Genomic DNA, 26,251 nt, shown 5'->3' with positions numbered 1-26,251 from the left:
GTGGCTACGATCGCTCTGATTGGCTGTTGAAAGTGAAACTGCCAATCAGAGCGATTTGTAATATTTCACCTAAAAAACTGGTGAAATATTACAATCCAGCCATGGCCGATGCTGCAATATCATCGGCCATGGCTGGAAATACTGAAGTGCCCCCCCCACGCCCACCGATCGCCCCCCCCGTCCTCCGTTATGGGGTCCGGTCCCCTCCGTCCGCCTGCCGGCTCCCCCGTCCTCCTGTCCGCTCCCTCCTTGCTCAGACCCACCCCCCCTGTGCTCCGTTCCCCCCCCCCCCCGTGCTCCGATCCACCCCCCCACCACCCCTTCATACTTACCGATCCTCCCGGTGTCCGGCCGTCTCCTCGCTGGGCGCCGCCATCTTGGAAAATGGCGGGCGCATGCTCAGTGCGCCCGCCGAATCTGCCAGTCGGCAGATTCCTTACAGGTACATTTTGATCGCTGTGGTAGGTTCTATCACAGCGATCAAAATAATAAAAAAAAATAATAACCCCCCCCCCTTTATCACCCCCATAGGGACAATAATAAAATAAAGAATTTTTTTTTTTTTTTTCCACTAGGGTTAGGGTTAGAACTAGGGTTAGAACTAGGGGTAGGGTTAGGGGTAGGGTTAGGGTTACGGGTAGGGTTATGGCATGTGCACACAGAGCGGATCGGCCGCGGATCGGCCGCGGATCGGCAGCGGATCGGCCGCGGATCCGCAGCGGATCGGCCGCGGATCCGCAGCGGATCGGCAGCGGATCCGCAGCGGATCGGCAGCGGATCGGCAGCGGATCGGCAGCGGATCGGCCGCGGATCGGCCGCGGATCCGCAGCGGATCCGCAGCGGATTGGCAGCGGATCCGCAGCGGATTAGCCGCGGATCCGCAGCGGATTGACAGCAGATCCGCAGCGGATTGGCCGCGGATCCGCAGCGGATTGGCCGCGGATCCGCAGCGGATTGGCCGCGGATCCGCAGCGGATTGGCCGCTGCGAATTCGAAGCAGTTTTCCATCAGGTTTACAGTACCATGTACACCTAAGGAAAACCAAATCCGCTGTGCCCATGGTGCGGAAAATTCCGTGCAGAAACGCTGCGTTGTATTTTCCGCAGCATGTCAATTCTTTGTGCGGATTCCGCAGCGTTTTACACCTGTTCCTCAATAGGAATCCGCAGGTGAAATCCGCACAAAAAAACACTGGAAATCTGCTGTAAATCCGCAGGTAAAACGCAGTGCCTTTTACCTGCAGATTTTTCAAAAATCGTGCGGAAAAATCTCACACGAATCCGCAACGTGGGCACATAGCCTTAGGGTTAGGGTTGGAATTAGAGTTAGGGTTGGAATTAGGGCTAGGGTTTGAAATAGGGTTAAGATTAGGCTTGTGGTTAGGGTTACGGATAGGGTTAGGGGTGTGTTGGGGTTACAGTTGTGGTTAGGGTTGGGATTAGGGCTACGGTTGGGATTAGGGTTAGGATTAGGGTTGGAATTAGGGTTAGGGGTGTGTTGCGGTTAGGGTTGTGGTTAGGGGTGTGTTGTGGTTAGGGTTGTGATTAGGGTTATGGCTACAGATGGGATTAGGATTAGGGGTGTGTTGGGGTTAGTGTTGAAGTTAGAATTGAGGGGTTTCCACTGTTTAGGCACATCAGGGGTCTCCAAACGCAACATGGCGCCACCATTGATTCCAGCCAATCTTGCATTCAAAAAGTCAAATGGTGCTCCCTCCCTTCCAAGCCCCGACGTGCGCCCAAACAGTGGTTTACCCCCACATTTGGGGTACCAGCGTACTCAGGACAAACTGGGCAACAACTGTTGGGGTCCAATTTCTCCTGTTACCCTTGCAAAAATAAAAAATTACTTGCTAAAACATAATTTTTGAGGAAAGAACAATTATTTTTTATTTTCACGGCTCTGCGTTATAAACTTCTGTGAAGCACTTGGGGGTTGAAAGTGCTCACCACACATCTAGATAAGTTCCTTCGGGGGTCTAGTTTCCAAAATGGGGTCACTTGTGGGGTGTTTCTACTGTTTAGGCACATCAGGGGCTCTGCAAATGCAATGTGACGCCCGCAGACCATTCCATCAAAGTCTGCATTTCAAATGTCACTACTTCCCTTCCGAGCCCTGACGTGCGCCCAAACAGTGGTTTACCCCCACATATGGGGTATCAGCATACTCACAACAAACTGGGCAACAAATATTGGGGTCCAAATTCTCCTGTTACCCTTGTGAAAATAAAAAATTGCTTGCTAAAACATCTTTTTTGAGGAAAGAAAAATGATTTTTTATTTTCACGGCTCTGCGTTGTAAACTTCTGTGAAGCACTTGGGGGTTGAACGTGCTCACCACACATCTAGATAAGTTCCTTGGGGGGTCTAGTTTCCAAAATGGGGTCACTTGTGGGGGGTTTCTACTGTTTAGGCATATCAGGGGCTCTGCAAACGTAACATGATGCCCGCAGACCATTCCATCAAAGTCTGCATTCCAAAACGTCACTACTTCCCTTCCGAGCCCCGGCATGTGCCCAAACAGTGGTTTACCCCCACATATGGGGTATCAGCGTACTCAGGAGAAACTGGACAACAACTTTTGGGGTCCAATTTCTCCTGTTACTCTTGCAAAAATAAAAAATTCTGGGCTAAAAAAATATTTTTGAGGAAAGGAAACATTTATTATTTTCACGGCTCTGCGTTATAAACTTCTGTGAAGCATTTGGGGGTTCAAAGTGCTCACCACACATCTAGATAAGTTCCCTTGGGGGTCTAGTTTCCAAAATTGAGTCAATTGTGGGCAGTTCCTACTGTTTAGGCACATCAGGGGCTCTGCAAACGCAACCTGATGCCCGCAGAGCATTCCATCAAAGTCTGCATTTCAAAACGTCACTACTTCCCTTCCGAACCCCGACGTGTGCCAAAACAGTGGTTTACCCCCACATATGGGGTATCAGCGTACTCAGGAGAAACTGGACAACAACTTTTGGGGTCCAATTTCTCCTGTTACTCTTGCAAAAATAAAAAAATTCTGGGCTAAAAAATATTTTTGAGGAAAGGAAACACATTTTTTATTTTCACGGCTCTGCGTTATAAACTTCTGTGAAGCACTTGGGGGTTCAAAGTGCTCACCACACATCTAGATTAGTTCCTTGGGAGGTCTAGTTTCCAAAATGGGGTCACTTGTGCGGGAGCTCCAATGTTTAGGCACACAGGGGCTCTCCAAACGCGACATGGTGTCCGCTAATGATTGGAGCTAATTTTCCATTCAAAAAGCCAAATGGTGTGCCTTCCCTTCCGAGCCCTGCCGTGCGCCCAAACAGTGGTTTACCCCCACATATGGGGTATCACCGTACTCAGGACAAACTGGACAACAAAATTTGGGGTCCAATTTCTCCTATTACCCTTGGGAAAATAAAAAATTCTGGGCTAAAAATCATTTTTGAGGAAAGAAAAATTATTTTTTTATTTTCACGGCTCTGCGTTATAAACTTCTGTGAAGCACCTGGGGGTTATAAGTGCTCACTATGCATCTAGATTAGTTCCTTGGGGGGTCTAGTTTCCAAAATGGGGTCACTTGTAGGGGAGCTCCAATGTTTAGGCACACAGGGGCTCTCCAAACGCGACATGGTGTCCGCTAACGATTGGAGCTAATTTTCCATTCAAAAAGTCAAATGGCACGCCTCCCCTTCCGAGCCTTGCCATGCACCCAAAAAGTGGTTTACCCCCACATATGAGGTATCGGCATACTCAGGAGAAATTGTCCAACAAATTTTAGGATCCATTTTATCCTGTTGCCCATGTGAAAATGAAAGAATTGAGGCTAAAAGAAATTTTGTGTGAAAAAAAAGTACTTTTTCATTTTTGCGGATCAATTTGTGAAGCACCTGGGGGTTTAAAGTGCTCACTATGCCTCTAGATGAGTTCCTTGGGGGGTCTAGTTTCCAAAATGGGGTCACTTGTGGAGGAGCTCCAATGTTTAGGCACACAGGGGCTTTCCAAACGCGACATGGTGTCCGCTAACGATGGAGATAATTTTTCATTCAAAAAGTCAAATGGCGCTCCTTCCCTTCCGAGCCTTACCATGTGCCCAAACAGTGGTTTACCCCCACATGTGAGGTATTGGTGTACTCAGGAGAAATTGCCCAACAAAATTTAGGATCCATTTTATCCTGTTGCCCATGTGAAAATGAAAAAATTGAGACTAAAATAATTTTTTTGTGAAAAAAAACTACTTTTTCATTTTTACGGATCAATTTGTGAAGCACCTGGGGGTTTAAAGTGCTCACTATGCTTCTAGATAAGTTCCTTGGGGGGTCTAGTTTCCAAAATGGGGTCACTTGTGGGGGAGCTCCAATGTTTAGGCACACGGGGGCTCTCCAAACGTGACATGGTGTCCGCTAAAGATTGGAGCCAATTTTTCATTCAAAAAGTCAAATGGCGCTCCTTCCCTTCCGAGCCCTGCCGTGCGCCCAAACAGTGGTTTACCCCCACATATGAGGTATCAGCGTACTCAGGACAAATTGGACAACAACGTCCGTGGTCCAGTTTCTCCTTTTACCGCTGGGAAAATAAAAAAATTGTTGCTAAAAGATCATTTTTGTGACTAAAAAGTTAAATGTTCATTTTTTACTTCCATGTTGCTTCTGCTGCTGTGAAACACCTGAAGGGTTAATAAACTTCTTGAATGTGGTTTTGAGCACCTTGAGGGGTGCAGTTTTTAGAATGGTGTCACTTTTGGGTATTTTCAGCCATATAGAACCCTCAAAATGACTTCAAATGTGAGGTGGTCCCTAAAAAAAAATGGTTTTGTAAATTTTGTTGTAAAAATGAGAAATCACTGGTCAAATTTTAACCCTTATAACTTCCTAGCAAAAAAAAAAATTGTTTCCAAAATTGTGCTGATGTAAAGTAGACATGTGGGAAACGTTATTTATTAACTATTTTGTGTCACATAACTCTCTGGTTTAACAGAATAAAAATTCAAAATGTGAAAATTGCGAAATTTTCAAATTTTTTGCCAAATTTCCGTTTTTTTCACAAATAAACTCAGAAATTATCGACCTAAATTTACCACTAACATGAAGCCCAATATGTCACGAAAAAACAATCTCAGAATCGCTAGGATTCGTTGAAGCGTTCCTGAGTTATTACCTCATAAAGGGACACTGGTCAGAATTGCAAAAAACGGCAAGGTCATTAAGGCCAAAATAGGCTGGGTCATGAAGGGGTTAAGACTCCTGTGTCAACTCATGACACAGGAGTGGCAATTTCAGGCCGCAAGAGCTTCCAGCTACAGAGAATTACAAAAACTGCAAACTGGACAAAAGGTACAAAACAAAAGGACAAAGTCCACTTAGCTGATCAGCAGACTAGTAGCAGGAACATGCAACCGAAGGCTCTGGTTACAATGATGACCGGCAAGGAAATGACTGGAGAGCAAGGCTAAATAGGAAACTCCCAAACACTGATGGAAGCAGGTGAACAGAAGAAGCAAAGTGCAAACAAGCCACCAGTACCACCAGCAACCACCAGGGGAGCCCAAAAAGCGGATACACAACAGGATCCATAGGGTGGAAACCGCCACTGCCTCCGAATCCTCCCTTTATGAAAGTATGGATGAGGATAATAGGCAGTGGCTACAGGAAAAGTGTAAGCTTGCCATCAAAAAGAAGAGAAAGAAGGGAGATAAAACATCTTCTCCCGCTCTGACCAAGGTACCTAAGGAAGGAAAAACTGACTCCCCTCTGGTTGGTCTTTCTAACCAGTTCCAAGCCCTTGAGAACATCTCTTCATCTGAGGAGGAAGCTGAGGGTGAGGTTCCGGCTTCAGCGGGGCTTACAGAGGGCGCCGAGTCTCATTCTTCTGGGAATGTAAGGTCCTTGGAGGGAGGGACTGGCCCAGAGTCTGGAGACGAGGATAAAAAAAAAAAACATGTGGAAATGGACACCTATGTCATTAAAGAGGGGGAAGGATTCCTCCTCTGAGGCAGAGGATAAGGGGAGTGGGAAGAAGAAAGCCATCTAACTCAATCACCAATGATGGCGGTACCCACTCCGTTGACGCTGGCGTCCATTAATGTCGCCAGCATAAAGCCAAATACAGCTAGATTTGCGGCCTTTGATTTTCTCAGCCGGGTTGAAGCTGACATTTTCTTTTTGCAAGAGACCAGGCTGCCAAACATGGCAGACGTGTTTAAAGCTAAAAGGGAGTGGAGACTCGGGCCCTCCTATTAGTCTCTTGCGGCCAAGCCGTATAGCGGAGTGGCGGTCCTTTTTTCCGCACCGGTGGAATGCCGATGGGTTATTGAGTTAGAAATGGGGAGGTGCCTGATCTTAGATGTCCTCATGAAGGGACAAGAGCTCCGGCTCATCAACATCTATGGTCCCCAATCTAAGTGGGACCGGAAGTGTCTCTTTATGAGGATCAAGCCCTACCTTTTTACAAGTCGGCAGGTTGTCTTTGGAGGGGACTTCAATGCTGTCACGAGGCCCCGAGATAGAGGAGGTTCCAGAGACAAGTTGACTTATGATAGCGTCGCCCTTAATAGTACAGCTAGTGAGGCTCGCCTGGTGGATGTCCACATTCGGCACACCCCAGGCCACGAGAGGTTCACCTATCATAGAGGTAACTGTAGGTCCAGAATAGATTTTAGGTTTTATTTAAAGGAGGAAGCTGTCTCTTCAGCAGTGTCTGTTGTTGAGGTGGAGTTCTCTGACCACTGTTTAATTTTGCTTTCTCTGAATGTTACAGAGACCCTCCGAATGGGAAGAGGCTTTTGGAGGCTCAATTCGTCTCTCTTGGAAGAAGCGGAGATAAGACAGTCCTTTGAGGATTTTCTTCAGAGCCAGGTACCCTTACTGGATCTTTGTAGTAGTAAGTCAGAGTGGTGGGAGATGTTCAAGGAAAGGGTGGCAAGATTCTTCCGCCAGCTCTCGAGCCTCAGGAGTCTGAGCAAGTACCGCCTGTATCAGGGTCTGAGGAGGAAACTCGAGCATCTTGTCTCAACTGGAGGTAGCCGCGAGGAGATCTCCAGAGTGAAATCTTTGCTTATGAGGGGTTAGTACGATAGACAGGCATCTTTGGTTTTTGAGAGGGATTACGGGAAGTACCGCTCGCCCGACCCTTACAGAAACTGCAAGATGTCAGTGAATAGTAAAGTAGTTACAGGACTGGTCGACACTACGGGGTCCCTGAGACGATCCAGATCAGGGATCCTGGAGGTTGTCAGATCCTTCTACTCGCACCTCTTGGGGAAGAGGGATCTTGATTGGGATGAGATGTTGGTTTTCCTGGCTGAAGCCGTCCCCGAACCAGGGGTAGACCCCTCTCTTGACGTTTTGACAGAAATAATCAGGGAAGAGGAAGTTCAGTTGGCGATTGAAGGGCTTGCCCCCCCCAAAAAAAATCGCCTGGTCCAGATGGCTTAACATCTGAATTCTGTAAGACCTTTAAGGACGTTTTGGTTCCCCTCTTGACTGAGGTATTCAATGAGTGTCTTTCCTCGGGCACTCTGCCGAAGTCAATGAGGAGGTCTGCTCTGATCATCTTGTCAAAGGGTAAGGACCCATCTTGCATTGAGAATTGGCGTCCCATAGCGCTTCTCAATGCAGACAGGAAGGTTCTGGCAAAGGTGCTGTTTAATCGGCTGGTGAAATTTGCACCCCGACTCCTTTAGGAGGTCCAGCATTGCTCTGTTCCAGGCCGCAGCACATTTAGTGCTGTGCTCTGTGTCCGAGAGGCAGTGGAGCAGGGTAGGGCTGGTCACTGGAAGGGGTACATGCTGTCACTGGACCAGGCAAAAGCATTTGATTGGGTTAATCACAAGTACCTCTGGTCCGTCCTTCTGAGATATGGCCTGCTGGGGGGGTTTGTTGATTGGCTTAAGACCTTGTACAGTGGGGCAGAGAGTTTCCCGCTTGTGAATGGTTGGATTGGCAGCTCTTTTGAGGTTGGGTCTGGTGTTCGCCAGGGTTGTCCCTTGAGCCCGCTGCTGTACGTGTTTGCGATTGACCCTCTTCTTAGGAGGGTGGAGCGTGGACCGTTGGCTGGATCGGGATGGACCAGGCAGCACCGGAAGCCACACTGAGGGTGTTGGCGTATGCCGATGATGTCACTGTTTGTTTCCTCTCACGAGGAGGCAGGGTGGCTGATGTCAGAGGTAGATCGCTACTCGGAGGCATCTGGGTCCACGATCAACCGGGATAAGTGTCAGAGTCTCTGGCTGGGGGGAGGAGATCCTGGTTTTGATCTCCCGGACACCCTTCCAGGACCCAAAGTCTCTGCAAAAGTCCTTGGCATCGAATTTGGCCAGGGGGATTACCCCAAACAAAATTGGGACAGCAGGCTAGAGATCGCCCCTCAGAAGGTGAACCAATGGAAGGGTTGGTCTTTGACCCTAAGGGAAAGGGTAAACCTGATCAAAACTTACCTGCTCCCTTTACTGATTTATCTGGGCAGTGTGTGCATCCTGCCGGAATCTCTCTGGACTTGGGTCTACAGTTTGTTCTTCCAACTGTTATGGGGGAATAGACTGAACCTAGTCAAGAGGGAGGTTACTTACCGTACGAGGAGACTAGGAGGGTTGGGTATGGTCAACCCTGTGGTATTCCTTGTGGATACCTTCATTAAGATCAATATTGCAAACCTCTGGAAAGAGAGGTCTCCTCTGTGGGTATTCTCCTGTAAGGGATGGTTTCAGCCTTTCTTCCAGGAATGGGAGACAGGAGGGCAAGTGAAGGATCTTCGCACACCGCATGGACATCTTCCGGCTTACGCTACCTTGGTTCTGAAGGTAATTCGTCGGTGGGGTCTGGGAATGTGGGCGATCAGGACTCTGCCAAGGAAACTCCTTGACAATAGGGTTCTGTTGACCCATTTCCAGAGGCCTCTGGCGCTCAGGGACTGCCCAAGTCGGGATCTTGGGGTGGGTTTGCATCTTTTGAATTCTATCAGTATCCCCTCGAAGTTTTGGGACTTGGTTGGCGCTGCTTCCGTGGGAAACTGTGTGTGAGGGACAATCTGAAGTGTAGGAGCTCTGAGGACAGGAATTGTCCTCGGGAGCATTGTGGTACCTTGCTGGAAAGCATGGACCACTTCCTGCTTCATTGTCCCTTCAACACAGAGGTGTATAACAGGGTGGGCGCCTTCATTGGCTGGTCTCGGCTGACCGGTCTCTCCTATGCGGAATTGGCCTATGTAGCATTCGGAGACCTTGGTGGTCGGGACTGCTGCACCTTATTTCTAGTTAGCGCAGTGGTTAGGTATCACACGTGGAACGCACGGTGCTTAGTATCGACGCAACGAAAAATCCTCCCAGTGGACGATGTGTTTAGGACCATACTCGGTGAACTGGTGAAGGTGCGCTCTCTGGAGTATGGGAGACTGGGCACACGGAGGGCCGTGCTCCTCTGGAGGGGCTTTTCTTTCAGTGTGCCCTAGTCTGGTCATCTCCTTTCCTGGTGGTGGGCTGCTGCTGACACTGTAGATTTTTGTTTTGTTTGATCATTATACAGTGATGTAGGGCTGCAGGCTTCGAACTTGGGCTTCGTGATTTGTGATTATTGTGGTGTGTGCTGCTGTATATATTGTATATGGGGATATACATTTGGGTGTAGGTGTTAGGTTGGGTGGTGGGAAAAGGAGGGTGGTGGGTTTATCTTGTGGGACTATGGGACACTGGGTTATTTGGGGGAACAACTGGCACTGCCTGATCTGGCCTATGGACGTTGGACATGAACTGAGGCATGAGACGCAGGACCAGCTCTCAGGTCAGTGCGGAGGTTGGGAATGGTGTGCTTGAGTGTGTGGTGGTGGTTAGCTTAGTATTGTATATATTTGCATAGTTTGTGGTTATTTTATTTATAAAAATAAAAAAAAATAAAAATAAATAAAAATAAAAAATTAAAATAAATAAAAAATAATAATAAAAAAATATGTATGTGTATATAGCCTTTGTTTGCTATTGTTTATTTGTTTTTGTGTGCTATTGTTTATATGGTTTGCTATTATTTAGTTTGGTGACCGAACCAGAAGGTGTAAGTACTTAATGTTAGTTATTATTAGTTATTATTCTGTATATATAATATGTGTGAGAGGAGAGGATGAGCGGCTGGACCAGTGTTCATTATACTGATTATTTTCTGGCTGATATTTCTGTTTTGTTTTTGTTACTATTATTGTTATGTTTTTCATTTTTATATTAAAAGATTTACAGGATGTAACTCAGGATCAGTAATGTATGTACACAGTGACTGCACTAGCAGAATAGTGAGTGCAGCTCTAGAGTGTAATACAGCATGTAACTCAGGATCAGTAATGTATATACACAGTGACTGCACCAGCAGATTAGTGAGTGCAGCTCTGGGGTATAATACAGGATGCAACTCAGGATCAGTAATGTATGTACACAGTGACTGCACTAGCAGAATAGTGAGTGCAGCTCTAGAGTGTAATACAGCATGTAACTCCGGATCAGTAATGTATATACACAGTGACTGCACCAGCAGATTAGTGAGTGCAGCTCTGGGGTATAATACAGGATGCAACTCAGGATCAGTAATGTATGTACACAGTGACTGCACTAGCAGAATAGTGAGTGCAGCTCTGGGATATAATACAGGATGTAACTCAGGATCAGTAATGTATGTACACAGTGACTGCACCAGCAGATTAGTGAGTGCAGCTCTGGGGTATAATACAGGATGTAACTCAGGATCAGTAATGTAATGTATGTACACAGTGACTGCACCAGCAGAATAGTGAGTGCAGTTCTGGAGTATAATACAGGATGTAACTCAGGATCAGTAATGTAATATATGTACACAGTGACTGCCCCAGCAGAATAGTGAGTGCAGCTCTGGGGTATAATACAAGATGTAACTCAGGATCAGTAATGTAATATATGTACACAGTGACTGCCCCAGCAGAATAGTGAGTGCAGCTCTGGGGTATGATACAGGATGTAACTCAGGATCCGTAATATATGTACACAGTGACTGCACCAGCAGATTAGTGAGTGCAGCTCTGGGGTATAATACAGGATGTAACTCAGGATCAGTAATGTAATGTATTTACACAGAGACTGCACCAGCAGAATAGTGAGAGCAGCTCTGTAGTATAATACAGGATCTAACTCGGGAATGTATGTACACAGTGACTGCACCAGCAGAATAGTGAGTGCAGCTCTGGAGTATAATACAGGGTGTAACTCAGTATAATATAGATTATGCAGCGTATTTTTGGTATATATGTAAACTGGATTCAAATGTGATCGCGTGTGTTCAGTAACACAAGATACATGTCACTTATAGAGCCTCCTTTTCCCGTGAACTCAGTTATCTTGTAGCACTGCTGGACTGTGGTAAGGTAAGTTTATAAGGAGCATGCAACTTTTTCTGTTCCCTTTAATGCTTTTGGCTTTGTTCTATTGTTATTCTATTCTTCCCTTTGACTCTGGTGGGTTTGCATCGTGATACACAAAACATTGTCATTATCCTCCTGCTGCACGATTGCCTCATTCCATGACGGCAGCCTTCGAGTTAATTTTGCTTCTCGATCTATAGGATATGTAGATTTCTGCCGGCTCGGCTGCAGCGCTGCTGAGATACGCACATTAAACAAACTTCAGGGAGATGCTTTATACTTCCAGTCGTCAAGTTGCTTGTTAAAATCAAACAGATTTAGAGCATCTTGTGAGGCCCATGAAAAGCTGTTCACATCTCCTCGCCTTCCTTTCAGCCGAGTAATTTGTGCAGTCATTGTGAAATAGGCTGAAGGAGCTGAGGATGAATCTGTTAATCTACTGGAAGCCGAAAATGACAGGACATATGTGCGAGTGCGTTATTAATGCAAGGCGGCTTCTCGGAGGCTGCGAGTCAGCATTCTATCAACAGCGCCGAGATATTTAAACCAGAAGCCATTACAATTCAGTGTCTATTGCTCTCCATTGTATAGATATAAATGATGTCCTGCTGTCCCTTCACAAGAATGGTAATTAAATCCTATGAAAAATAAGTAGCTCAATATCTACGAGGTTATGGCGAGGTTAGTCTGGCAAGCGGGAATTAAAACAAAACGCAAAAAAAAAAATCTACGAATGGTTACATATATATTGCTCTAAAAATTATATTTGTCACATAGTAACAAGATCCGATATTACTGTCAGTTTTTGATTCTATCCTACAAGCTTGTGGACTCACAGGTGGGCGGGGGCAGTTTGGGGGGGGGGGGGCAATTTGGCCAAACGCTGTTGCCCTTGGCCAAAATTTCACAGTTAAAAGGAATATTTTGTTTCTCCATCTGAAAGCAGCATGTTATAGAGCCAGAGAAGCTGATTCCAGAGATGTATCACTTACTGAGCTGCTTGCTGTAGTACTGATAAAATCACGGTTTTATCTGCTGCAGGTCTAGCAGTTCTATGAATGCTAAGCTCCGTATAACCCCACCCACACCTCTGATTGGAAGATGTCTGTCTATGCGCAGTAGTTCTGCCAATCAGTGGTAGGGGCGTGGCTGGACTACGAAGCAGAGTTTCTAGTCCTTTAGTGATATTCTCCTGCTGATAAAACACTGATTTTGTCTAAACTACAGCAAGCAGCCCAGTAAGTGACGCATCGTTGGAATCGGGGTCTCTGCCTCTACATTATGCGACTCTCAGATTAGGTGGTGAAAGCATGGTAACAGATTCCATTTAAAGGGTTATTCCCATCATAAGATAAGAGATAACTTTCTGATTTCTGGGATATTTGGTTCCCAATGGTGGGGTTTCTCAAGAGTCAAATCTTGACTGAAGTTCATGCTTAACCCCGGCTTCATTCACTCATAGCCGAACACATTCAATACGGGGCTCTGAAGAGTTGGGGTACCAGACATTGACACCCAACAATCAGTAAGTTATCCCACATCTAATTCTGACCTGTTAACCCTATCAGACATGGTGTAAAAGAAAATCCCTCATCAGAACCCAAAATTTATGAAGACCACAAACCAAACCATGGAATAACAAGATTCCAAAACAAGTAGACACAAAATTAAATACAGACCCCGGATTGCACCCGAAAAGACTAACACAGACCCTGAGAAAATAATACCACCCCAAGTGAAGCCCATGTAACAGACCCTGGATGAGACCCCCTAACTAAATAGACTCCAGATCTGATGCTACAAAGACTTATTAAGTGCAGACCCCAGAAGGAACAGACTTCAGACATCGACCCCTAAATACAGACCCCAGAATAAATATGGACCTTAAAGATGTTAAATACCGTAAATACAGATTGGGACCAGACCCCCAAAGTGAATACAATCTGTAGAATTAATAAAGACCCCAGGATACAAAGGAAATCTACCAGACCACCAAATAAATCTACACCAAATCTCCGAAATGTCTCTACAAATAAATATGGACCTGAATAAATACCCCAGGATAAATACAGACCCTCAAATACATAAACAGAAAACAGACTAAAAAGACATTTAATCCCAATAAATAAATCTTTTTTTTTTGTTTTTTTCTATAAAGTGGAGGATACGCTTTTTTTTATTACCGTGACTGCCAGCCAGGTATTATTACTTTTTTAGGTAGACATACGAGAAGTAAAGGGATGAGGAGCAGAAGTCTCTGATATTGGAAAAAACACAACCCACGGGGAGAGAACAAGAAAAGTTTAGACTTTTGAGCAAAGATGTGGTTCGATAAAACTAAACTGAAAATGAGCAGAGACAGTAGAAATTCTGCTTGTTTTGCACCCCAGTCTGTCCTCAACAGAATAGCAGCTGTAAAACGCAGCGCGCCGTATGCAGTCTACAGAGTGATACAATACTAAATAATTCACATGGGGCCTCATAATCCTGAATCTCAGCCCTGGCCCAGGAATTTACACTAAAGGTTGTATATACTGTACTGGCTCAGCAACATGCAAAAGGGTTTTCTTTCTTTATTTTTTTAGAAAGTGAGATCGTCCACCATATATTTATCTTTTCCAAATAATAACAGCTGATGTGATAGAGACCTGGATTCCCAGCACTGACACCCCACCCAAATTTACTAATTTAATCACAATTTATAATTATTATTGTAGTAGCTTATTTTTTGTACGTAGAAACAGTATTATAGTAGTTATATTCTTGTACATTGGGGCCGTATTATAGTAGTTATATTATTGTACATAGGGGGCAGTATTATAGTAGTTATATTCTTGTACATAGGGGGCAGTATTATAGTAGTTATATTATTGTACATAGGGGGCAGTATTATAGTAGTTATATTATTGTACATAGGGGGCAGTATTATAGTAGTTATATTCCTGTACATAGGGGGCAGTATTATAGTAGTTATATTCTTGTACATAGGGGCAGTATTATAGTAGTTATATTCTTGTACATAGGGGGCAGTATTATAGTAGTTATATTCTTGTACATAGAGAGCAGTATTATAGTAGTTATATTCTTGTACATAGGGGCAGTATTATAGTAGTTATATTCTTGTACATAGGGGCAGTATTATAGTAGTTATATTCTTGCACATAGGAGCAGTATTATAGTAGTTATATTCTTGTACATAGGGGGCAGTATTATAGTAGTTATATTCTTGTACACAGGGGGCAGTATTATAGTAGTTATATTCTTGTACATAGGGGCAGTATTATAGTAGTTATATTCTTGTACATAGGGGCAGTATTATAGTAGTTATATTATTGTACATAGGGGCAGTATTATAGTAGTTATATTCTTATACATAGGGGCAGTATTATAGTAGTTATATTCTTGTACATAGGGGCAGTATTATAGTAGTTATATTCTTGTACATAGGGGCAGTATTATAGTAGTTATATTCTTGTACATTGGGGCCGTATTATAGTAGTTATATTCTTGTACATAGGGGCAGTATTATAGTAGTTATATTCTTGTACATAGGGGCAGTATTATAGTAGTTATATTCTTGTACATAGGGGCAGTATTATAGTAGTTATATTCTTGTACACAGGGGGCAGTATTATAGTAGTTATATTCTTGTACATAGGGGCAGTATTATAGTAGTTATATTCTTGTACATAGGGGCAGTATTATAGTAGTTATATTATAGTACATAGGAGCAGTATTATAGTAGTTATATTCTTGTACATAGGGGCAGAATTACAGTAGTTATATTCTTGTACACAGTCTCTGTAAAAAAATGTTTACATGCAATTATATCAATTTATGTAAACAACTGTGGGATTTTAATGATATGGAGTGACCTCTAGAATGAATATTGGTTCATTTCGCAAATTGATGTAGAATATGTTGGTGTGCTATGATGAGAGGATTTGGGGTCTGAACACTGCAGAATCTGAATATAATCGATATCGATACTGTGTTTTTTATTAGATGCAGTATTTGCTGTCTTGCTGGAAATGATAGAAGTGACATTGGAGCTGAAACATCAAGTGACAGTGTTGTATATAAAGCATAGTCAAACAGACAAGGCTGCCCAGCTCCTGACAAGTGTTAAACATCCCCCCCATGCTCCGCAGATACTCTGCATTACTATGATTAGGGAATAGTGTGTGAGGAGATAGGACATACCGTGGCATTTTGGGGTCATTTTCTAGAATCCAGAGCCATTTTTATATTTCGTTCTTGCCAGTGGTGTGCAGGGGACTTGGAACAACATAAGTGTGATTTGTTTATCTTAATCCTGCAGGGAAGGATAACAAGAGGCATCTTCTGATTGACAGTTCAAGGTTAACCCTTTGATAATGTTTTCCCTTTTCTCTTTTAAAGGGGCCATTCATTTAGAAAACGCAAGAAAAATATTCTAATCATTACCATAAAAAGATGGGGTACCAAAGAACAATTGTGACTGAAATTTCAAAACTCTGGGAAAAATATAAGGCAGAAAGACTGGATACTTGTGAAGAGCGAACGTGTACGGATAAGGCGTCATACACGCATGCTCGGGTGCAAACACAGAGTGACTTTGGCGTCCTTGAAAAATATGTTTGAGTCCCCGCGCCTGCATGTCTCACAGCTGTTAGACAGCTGCAACACATGCAGGGATTGCCTAACAAACAGAATATAACAAATATAATACTGCCCCCTATGAACAAGAATATAACTACTATAATACTGCCCCCTATGAACAAGAATATAACTACTATAATACTGCCCCCTACGTAGAATTATATAACTACTATAATACTGCCCCCTATGTACAAGAAAATAACTACTATAATACTTGAATATAACTACTATAATACTGCCCCTATGTACAAGAATATAAGTACTATAATACTGCCCCCTATGTACAAGAATATAACTACTATAATACTGCCCCTATGTACAAGAATATAACTACTATAATACTGCCCTATGTACAAGAATATAACTACTATAATACTGCCCCCTATGTACAAGAATATAACTAATATAATACTGCCCCTATGTACAAGAATATAACTACTATAATACTGCCCTATGTACAAGAATATAAGTACTATAATACTGCTCCCTATGTACAAGAATATAACTACTATAATACTGCCCCTATGTACAAGAATATAACTACTATAATACAGCTCCTATGTACAGGAATATAACTACTATAATACTGCCCCTATGTACAAGAATATAACTACTATAATACTGCCTCTATGTACAAGAATATAACTACTATAATACTGCCATCCCATGTACAAGAATATAACTACTATCATACTGCCCCTATGTACAAGAATATAACTACTATAATACTGCCCTATGTACAAGGATATAAACATTACCATGCTGCTATGAATGGTGAAGAATATGAAGACTTTATATGTGATGTCATGTTTTCTTATCTATGCTAGTATTTTTTTAATTGCTGCCAATGATTATTGGAGGAATTATTTTCTGTTTTGCAGGAAGAGGTTGGTATCTTGTTAATTTGCAACTGACAGTCACAGACGTCAATGATGAATCCCCACAGTGGACAATGCAGCCTTTTCCTTTCTTGGCAACTGTCTCTCCTTTGGCCACAGCAGGAACAAATGTGTACAAATTACACGCCATTGATATAGATGAAGGCGTCAATGGAGAAGTGGAATATTTCCTTTTGGAAGGTGAAGGGACACTATCCTTCTATAAATATATACATATTCGGGATGCTCATTGGCACCCTATTACTATAAACTGTCATCCGGCAGCACTTCCCGTTTAATTATATTTTTAGAATAATTAAACCTTGGTTATTATTCTCTGATCCAGCTTAAAGTACATAAAACTAGAAATCCTTAAATGGATGATTTGTTCTGGGTTCTAAAGTCTTATTTGTACTGGCTTTGTGTGCCACCTATTAACATTTGCTTCTTTTAATCCAGGTGGTGACACAAGGTTTGCAGTGGACAGAAGTAATGGTTGGATACAAACCACTGGACACGTCCTGGAGGAAGGTGTGGAGTATCTACTAACTGTACAAGCAGCTGATCTATTTGGAAAGAAAAGCTCACTAGCTTTGGTGTCAGTGATTGCTGGTGAAAGACCTCCCCAATTTACAAATGTCTCTTACATTGTCTATGTTCCTGAAAACACACCTGCAGGACATGTGTGAGTTACTGGAAAATATTTTTTTTTCTCCTTTGGAGGTGCATTATGAGTAATTATTATAATACTGCCTTGTCTGTACAAGAATATAACTACTATAATACTGCTCCTATGTACAAGAATATAACTACTATAATACTGCCCCCTATGTACAAGAATATAACTACTATAATACTGCCCCTATGTACAGGAATATAACTACTATAATACTGCTCCTATGTACAAGAATATAACTACTATAATACTGCCCCTATGTACAAGAATATAACTACTATAATACTGCCCCCTATGTACAAGAATATAACTACTATAATACTGCTCCTATGTACAAGAATATAACTACTATAATACTGCTCCTATGTACAAGAATATAACTACTATAATACTGCCCCTATGTACAGGAATATAACTACTATAATACTGCTCTTATGTACAAGAATATAACTACTATAATACTGCTCTTATATACAAGAATATAACTACTATAATACTGCTCCTATGTAAAAGAATATAACTACTATAATACTGCCCTCTATGTACAAGAATATAACTACTATAATACTGCTCCTATGTACAAGAAAATAATGCTATAATACTGCCTGTATGTACAAGAATATAACTACTATAATACTGCTCCCTATGTACAAGAATATAACTACTATAATACTGCCCCCTATGTACAAGAATATAACTACTATAATACTGCTCCTATGTACAAGAATATAACTACTATAATACTCCTCCTATGTACAAGAATATAAGTACTATAATACTGCTCCCTATGTACAAGAATATAACTACTATAATACTGCCCACTATGTACAAGAATGTAACTACTATAATACTGCTACCTATGTACAAGAATATAACTACTATAATACTGCTCCTATGTACAAGAATATAAGTACTATAATACTGCTCCCTATGTACAAGAATATAACTAGGGGAACAGATAGGGCAATCTGTCACAAAGCCAGGGATCGTCGAACGGTGTGCTGCCTACCTGGCGCTCGAGTCCGACACATCGCTGATCGGGTGGACAGATTACTGGGAGGGGCTGGTGAGGACCCAGCGGTCATGGTGCACATTGGCACAAATGACAAAGTTAGAGGTAGGTGGAAGGTCCTTAAAGATGATTTCAGGGAATTAGGCTGCAAGCTGAAAGCAAGGACCTCCAACGTGGTATTTTCTGAAATACTGCCTGTACCACGTGCCACGCCAGAGAGGCAACGGGAGATTAGGGAGGTTAATAAGTGGCTCAAGAATTGGTGTAGGAAGGAGGGGTTTGGGTTCCTGCAGAACTGGGCCGACTTCTCAGTTGGCTACAGGCTCTACGCTAGGGATGGGCTGCACCTCAATGGGGAAGGTGCAGCTGTGCTGGGGGAGAAAATGGTTAGAAGGTTGGAGGAGTGTTTAAACTAGGGAATGGGGGGAGGGTATTCATTTTATAGGTGGGGAAGATAGTGCAGATAGAGACCTGGGCACAAATAAGGAAGTTGGGGGTGGCGGAGGCATGGGGGGTGGGGTTAGAACAGTTAGTAATTTAAGAAAGAATAGAGGTACAGAGAGGAACATCAAGTGCATGTATACTAATGCCAGAAGCCTCGCCAACAAAATGGACGAATTAGAACTAATGTTGTTGGAACATAATTATGACATGGTGGGGATATCTGAAACATGGCTGGATGAGAGCCATGACTGGGCTGTTAACTTGCAGGGCTATAGCCTTTTCAGAAATGACCGTACAGATAAGCGAGGGGGTGGGGTGTGTCTCTTTGTAAAATCAACCTTAAAACCCATCCTGCGTGATAATATAGGTGAATCTAATGAAAATGTAGAGTCCCTGTGGGTGGAGATAAGGGGAGGGGGAAAAAATAATAAATTACTGATAGGGGTTTGTTATAAATCTCCAAAAATAATGGAAGCAATGGAGAATATCCTTGTAAAGCAAATAGATGAAGCTGCGACTCAAGGAGAAGTCATTATTATGGGGACTTCAACTACCCTGAAATAGATTGGGGAACAGAAACCTGCAGTTCCAGTAAAGGTAATCGGTTTTTGACAACTATGAGAGACAATTACCTTTCACAACTGGTTCAGGACCCAACAAGAAGGGGGGCACTGCTAGACCTAATATTAACCAACAGGCCAGACCGCATATCAAATATAAGGGTTGGGGGTCACTTGGGGAATAGTGATCACAAAATAATAAGTTTTCATGTTTCCTTTAATAAGATGTGTAGTAGAGGGGTGACAAGGACACTAAACTTCAGGAGGGCAAATTTCCAACGGATGAGAGAGGATCTTGGTGCAATTAACTGGGACGATATCCTGAGACATAAAAGTACACAAAGAAAATGGGAGACATTTATTAGCATCCTGGATAGGACCTGTGCACAGTATATACACCGTATGGGAATAAACATACTAGAAATAGGAGGAAACCAATATGGCTAAATAGAACTGTAAGGGGCGCAATAAGTGACAAAAAGAAAGCATTTAGAGAATTAAAGGAAGTAGGTAGTGAGGAGGCATTAAATAAATACAAAAAATTAAATAAATTATGTAAAAAGCAAATCAAGGCAGCAAAGATTGAGACAGAGAGACTCATTGCTAGGGAGAGCAAAAATAACCCCAAAATATTCTTTAACTACATAAATAGTAAGAAACTAAAAAATGATAGTGTTGGCCCCCTTAAAAATAGTCTGGGTGAAATGGTGGATGAGGATGAGGAAAAAGCCAATATGCTAAATGACTTTTTTTCATCAGTATTTACAAAAGAAAATCCCATGGCAGCCAATATGACTAGTGATAATAATTCCGAATTTAATGTTACCTGCTTAACCCAGCAGGAAGTACGGCGGCGTCTAAAAATCACAAAAATTGACAAATCTCCGGGCCCGGATGGGATACACCCCCGAGTACTGCAGGAATTAAATACAGTCATTGATAGACCATTATTTTTAATCTTTAAAGAGTCCATAATAACAGGGTCTGTACCACAGGACTGGCGTATAGCAAATGTGGTGCCAATATTCAAAAAGGGGACAAAAACTGAACTCGGAAATTATAGGCCAGTAAGTTTAACCTCTACTGTGGGTAAAATCCTGGAGGGCATTCTAAGGGATGCTATACTGGAGTATCTGAAGAGGAATAACCTCATGACCCAGTATCAGCACGGGTTTACTAGGGACCGATCATGTCAGACTAATTTGATCAGCTTCTATAAAGAGGTAAGTTCCGGTCTGGACCAAGGGAACCCAGTAGATGTAGTGTATATGGACTTTTCAAAAGCTTTTGATACGGTGCCACACAAAAGGTTGATACATAAAATGAGAATAATGGGGATAGGGGAAAATATGTGCAAGTGGGTTGAGAGTTGGCTCAGGGATAGGAAACAAAGGGTGGTTATTAATGGAGCACACTCGGACTGGGTCACGGTTAGTAGTGGGGTACCACAGGGGTCAGTATTGGGCCCTCTTCTTTTTAACATATTTATTAATGACCTTGTAGGGGGCATTCAGAGTAGAATTTCAATATTTGCAGATGACACTAAACTCTGCAGGGTAATCAATACAGGGGAGAACAATTTTATATTACAGGCTGATTTATGTAAGCTAGAAGCTTGGGCTGATAAATGGCAAATGAGCTTTAATGGGGATAAATGTAAGGTCATGCACTTGGGTAGAAGTAATAAGATGTATAACTATGTGCTTAATTCTAAAACTCTGGGCAAAACCGTCAATGAAAAAGACCTGGGTGTATGGGTGGATGACAAACTCATATTCAGTGGCCAGTGTCAGGCAGCTGCTACAAAGGCAAATAAAATAATGGGATGCATTAAAAGAGGCATAGATGCTCATGAGGAGAACATAATTTTACCTCTATACATGTCACTAGTTCGACCACACTTAGAATACTGTGCACAGTTCTGGTCTCCGGTGTATAAGAAAGACATAGCTGAACTAGAGCGGGTGCAGAGAAGAGGGACCAAGGTTATTAGAGGACTGGCGGGTCTGCAATACCAAGATAGGTTATTACACTTGGGGCTATTTAGTTTGGAAAAACGAAGGCTAAGGGGTGATCTTATGTTAATGTATAAATATATGAGGGGACAGTACAAAGACCTTTCTGCTGATCTTTTTAATCATAGACCGGTGACAGGGACAAGGGGGCATCCTCTACGTCTGGAGGAAAAAAGGTTTAAGCATAATAACAGACGCGGATGCTTTACTGTAAGAGCAGTGAGACTATGGAACTCTCTGCCGTATGATGTTGTAATGAGTGACTCATTGCTTCAATTTAAGAGGGGACTGGATGCCTTTCTGGAAAAGTATAATGTTACAGGGTATATATATTAGATTCCTTGATAAGGCGTTGATCCAGGGAACTAGTCTGACTGCCGTATGTGGGGTCGGGAAGGAATTTTTTTTCCCCATGATGGAGCTTACTCTTACCACATGGGGTTTTTTTGCCTTCCCCTGGATCAACATGTTAGGGCATGTTAGGTTAGGCTATGGGTTGAACTAGATGGACTTAAAGTCTTCCTTCAACCTTAATAACTATGTAACTATGTAACTATGTAACTACTATAATACTGCCCCCTATGTACAAGAATGTAACTACTATAATACTGCTCCTATGTACAAGAATATAACTACTATAATACTGCCCCTATGTACAAGAATATAACTACTATAATACTGCCCCTATGTACAAGAATATAACTACTATAATACTGCTCCCTATGTACAAGAATATAACTACTATAATACTGCCCCTATGTACAAGAATATAACTACTATAATACAGCTCCTATGTGCAAGAATATAACTACTATAATACTGCTCCCTATATACAAGAATATAACTACTATAATACATATGAGTGGGAAGATACATTTTCCTGGTACTATATATACTATGCACACAGGGTGCTAACAAGCATGATGCCAGGAGGCAGGTGAGCGATGTACTCCTGAAGATTCTCCTTGAGAACAGCCCGTTAATGACTTGCCTATCAACCGTTTATTCTTGGCAAATATGTTGTAAATGTAATTTCTTATAATGTTTATATTTTTAGTAATCTTTTTTTGGGGGGGGCACTTTCTGAATGTTTCAGGCTGCTTTCGGTGTCGGCAATTTCTCACCAGAATCGCCCATTAAGCTACAGTCTGGTCAGCAACCCCAACCATGTATTTGGCATTCGGCAGCTCAGTGGGGACGTCTCCTTATCCCGGACTGTGGACTTTGAGACCGAACCCAATCAGTATTTGCTACTGGTGAGAGCAAGTGAAGCCGGGCGCCCCCTCAGCAGCTCTGTGGAGGTGAATAACTTTGCTTTGCTGACGTCTCATCCCATTATATATTATACATACTTTTTGATTACTTTAAAGGTGTTTTCCCAAAATTACGGTACATTTGTAGCAAGTGACGGGTCCTCCTTAAGGAATAAGAATATTGCCCCCAAAGGTGTATATAACTTTTAAATGGTCATTGTTGTTTCAGCAAACTTTGCATAAATCAGTGGTACAGGTGAATGTAAGAAACTTTCTAATACATCCTATCAGATAGATCAGCTTTTTTTTCAACTTATGAGGCACTTCTTTCTCCACGCCGCTGTCCTTAACTCTTCATCCACTCTATAGATGAACAGCTTACATGGATTATTCTGTTTTAGGAAATGTAAATCCCTTGCTGCAGGTTAATTTTAATAAACAAACTGACTATTCTCGCCTTCCCCTGGTCCGCCAGCTAAGTTCATGACTGTTCCCAATGTCTGGCTTTGGCTGTGGAACTGACATTACATTGACAGCACAGCAACCAATCGGTGAGCTCTGCAGCTCTTGGTGGAGCTTTCCATATACACGGGAATGCTCCACACAGAGCCACGGAGCTCACTGATCGGCTGGAATCTTACCAGTGGACCCAGGGAGTGTGAGCACAGCACAATTTGTTTCTTCAAAATAGCCTGCTGATGCAGTCACTGTGTACATACGGTACATTACATTATTGATCCTGAGTTACATCCTGCATTATACTCCAGAGCTGCACTCAATATTCTGCTGGTGCAGTCACTGTGTACATACATTACATTACTGATCCTGACTTACATCCTGTATTATACCCCAGAGCTGCACTCACTATTCTGCTGGTGCAGTCACTGTGTACATACATTAAATTACTGATCCTGAGTTACATCCTGTATTATACTCCAGAGCTGCACTCAATATTCTGCTGGTGCAGTCACTGTGTACATACATTACTAATCCTGAGTTACATCCTGTATTACACCCCAGAGCTGCACTCTATATTCTGCTGGTGCAGTCACTGTGTACATACATTACATTACTGATCCTGAGTTACATCCTGTATTACACCCCAGAGCTGCACTCTCTATTCTGCTGGTGCGGTCACTGTGTACATACATTACATTACTGATCCTGAGTTACATCCTGTATTAAACCCCAGAGCTGCACTCTCTATTCTGCTGGTGCAGTCACTGTGTACATACATTACTGATCCTGAGTTACATCCTGTATTATACTCCAGAGCTGCACTCCCTATTCTGCTGGTGCAGTCACTGTGTACATACATTACATTACTGATCCTGTGTTACATCCTGTATTACACCCCAGAGCTGCACTCACTATTCTGCTGGTGCAGTCACTGTGTACATACATTACTAATCCTGAGTTACATCCTGTATTACACCCCAGAGCTGCACTCTCTATTCTGCTGGTGCAGTCACTGTGTACATACATTATATTACTGATCCTGAGTTACATCCTGTATTACATCCCTGAGCTGCACTCTCTATTCTGCTGGTGCAGTCACTGTGTACATACATTACATTACTGATCCTGAGTTACCTCCTGTATTATACTCCAGAGTTGCACTCACTATTCTGCTGGTGCAGTCACTGTGTACATACATTACATTACTGATCCTGAGTTACATCCTGTATTATACCCCAGAGCTGCACTCACTATTCTGCTGGTGCAGTCACTGTGTACATACATTACTGATCCTGAGTTACCTCCTGTATTATACTCCATAGGTGCACTCACTATTCTGCTGGTGCAGTGACTGTGTACATACATTACTGATCCTGAGTTACTTCCTGTATTATACCCCAGAGCTGCGCTCACTATTCTGCTGGTTTGGTCACTGTGTACATACATTACATTACTGATCCTGAGTTACATCCTGTATTATATCCCAGAGCTGCACTCTCTATTCTGCTGGTGCAGTCACTGTGTATATACATTACTGATCCTGAGTTACATGCTGTATTACACTCTAGAGCTGCACTCACTATTCTGGATTGATCCCTGTTGGTGAAATCCTAGTTTAGTAGAGGGCCGTCCTGTGTTCAGAGCTGTTGCACAGTCGCCTCTCACCCTGCAGTCCGGTTCTGCATTACATAGATAATGGATGCTGTGTGATACTTATTTTCCCCTGATCTCTCGGGGTCCCGCCAATGAGCAGTAATAGTCCAATGTCCTGATTCCTTTAGAAGTGCAACCGGTTGGACCCCGCTGGTTATAAAGTATGCTAGAGATTTGTTTTATAAGTGTCACTCTCCTACATTGCAGCTTTTGGGTACACCGTTGGCACTGCCCCTGGATACAGACACTGGCATGTACTATTCATGTATTAAAGGGCAAGTTTATGACCCAAGCACAATGCTGATATGTGGAAGGCGATTTTATGGCTCCGAGCAGGAGGCGGGTGCACTCTGAATCATTTTTATATCAAGATATTAGTGTCCGTTTTACTGCGCTCTGCTGAAACTCTTACTTGGTTAATGGAAATGTCTTGCAGGTTGTGGTGGTGATTATAGACATAAATGATTGCACCCCAGAATTTCAGCAGACAATCTACAGCAGAGACGGCGTCCCTGAGACTGTGCCGGTGGCAACCTCTCTCCTGCAAGGTTAGTATATCCACGTTATATGGCTGAAGTGTCATAAATTCTGCTGGAAACTCATCGGTGGAAGTGTAACTACTGCTGTTTATTCAGGGCACTCGAGCCAGGCCGGATGACAAAATGTTGGAGTCTGGATTTCGGGGCCATGATGGCTCTTGCATTGACCAATGACGAATAAAGAATTTGGAAAAACCAAATTTAAGCATCGCTGGGGAAGTTCTAGGTGCAGCCAAAAAAGGGCTGAAGAACCTTGGGTCCAACTTGATAGAACCAGGACATGATGACTTTTGACGATACTTGGGCAAAAAGATTTATTAGGTTATTTTTGCTACATTCCAAAAAATAGGAGTTGACCCTGCTGTTATTTTTACATTTCTTTCAGACGATGGGAAGACACAAAAAGCCTAAATAATACATAATCATTGGGGAGGGGGGTCCCAGTTACAAATACACCACTGGGATCCAAAAGCAACTTATGTCCATGGCATCAATGGGCGTCAACCAAAATGATCTAACCTTGACTGGTCACTATTTACTCTACCAGTTAACCTTGGTTAGCCAATGGATAATTTTTGCTTTTTTCCTTTTTGTCTGCTCAACAATTATTTAATTATTATCTAAAATGGTCAATTACTACATCAACACGGTGAATGAGGGGTTAGCCTTAGCTAGACTCAAGGTTTGCATGTCCTCTTAGGTTTTCTCTGATACTCCTATGGATGGATTCACTTGTTGCAGTGAAAGGACATTTTGTGAAAACCATGCACTAAAGG

The 26,251-nt window shown here is 42.7% G+C and overlaps 1 protein-coding gene across 1 annotated transcript in view; it reads left to right on the top strand.

Moving 5' to 3' along the window:
- Positions 1–26,251, top strand: part of LOC143807321 (neural-cadherin-like) — a 169,174-nt gene that overhangs the window by 41,512 nt on the left and 101,411 nt on the right. The window contains exons 2-5 of the mRNA XM_077288738.1: positions 16,868–17,065; positions 17,324–17,549; positions 22,668–22,872; positions 25,373–25,484. Of these exons, the coding sequence (XP_077144853.1) occupies positions 16,868–17,065; positions 17,324–17,549; positions 22,668–22,872; positions 25,373–25,484 (741 nt within the window). The remainder of the gene's footprint in view (positions 1–16,867; positions 17,066–17,323; positions 17,550–22,667; positions 22,873–25,372; positions 25,485–26,251) is intronic.

The sequence above is a fragment of the Ranitomeya variabilis genome, chromosome 2 (genome assembly GCF_051348905.1).
Source record: "Ranitomeya variabilis isolate aRanVar5 chromosome 2, aRanVar5.hap1, whole genome shotgun sequence".
In the NCBI taxonomy this organism is placed as follows: Eukaryota; Metazoa; Chordata; class Amphibia; order Anura; family Dendrobatidae; genus Ranitomeya; species Ranitomeya variabilis.
Note: the sequence above shows the minus strand (reverse complement) of the source record. Positions and strands in the feature narration are given on the sequence as shown.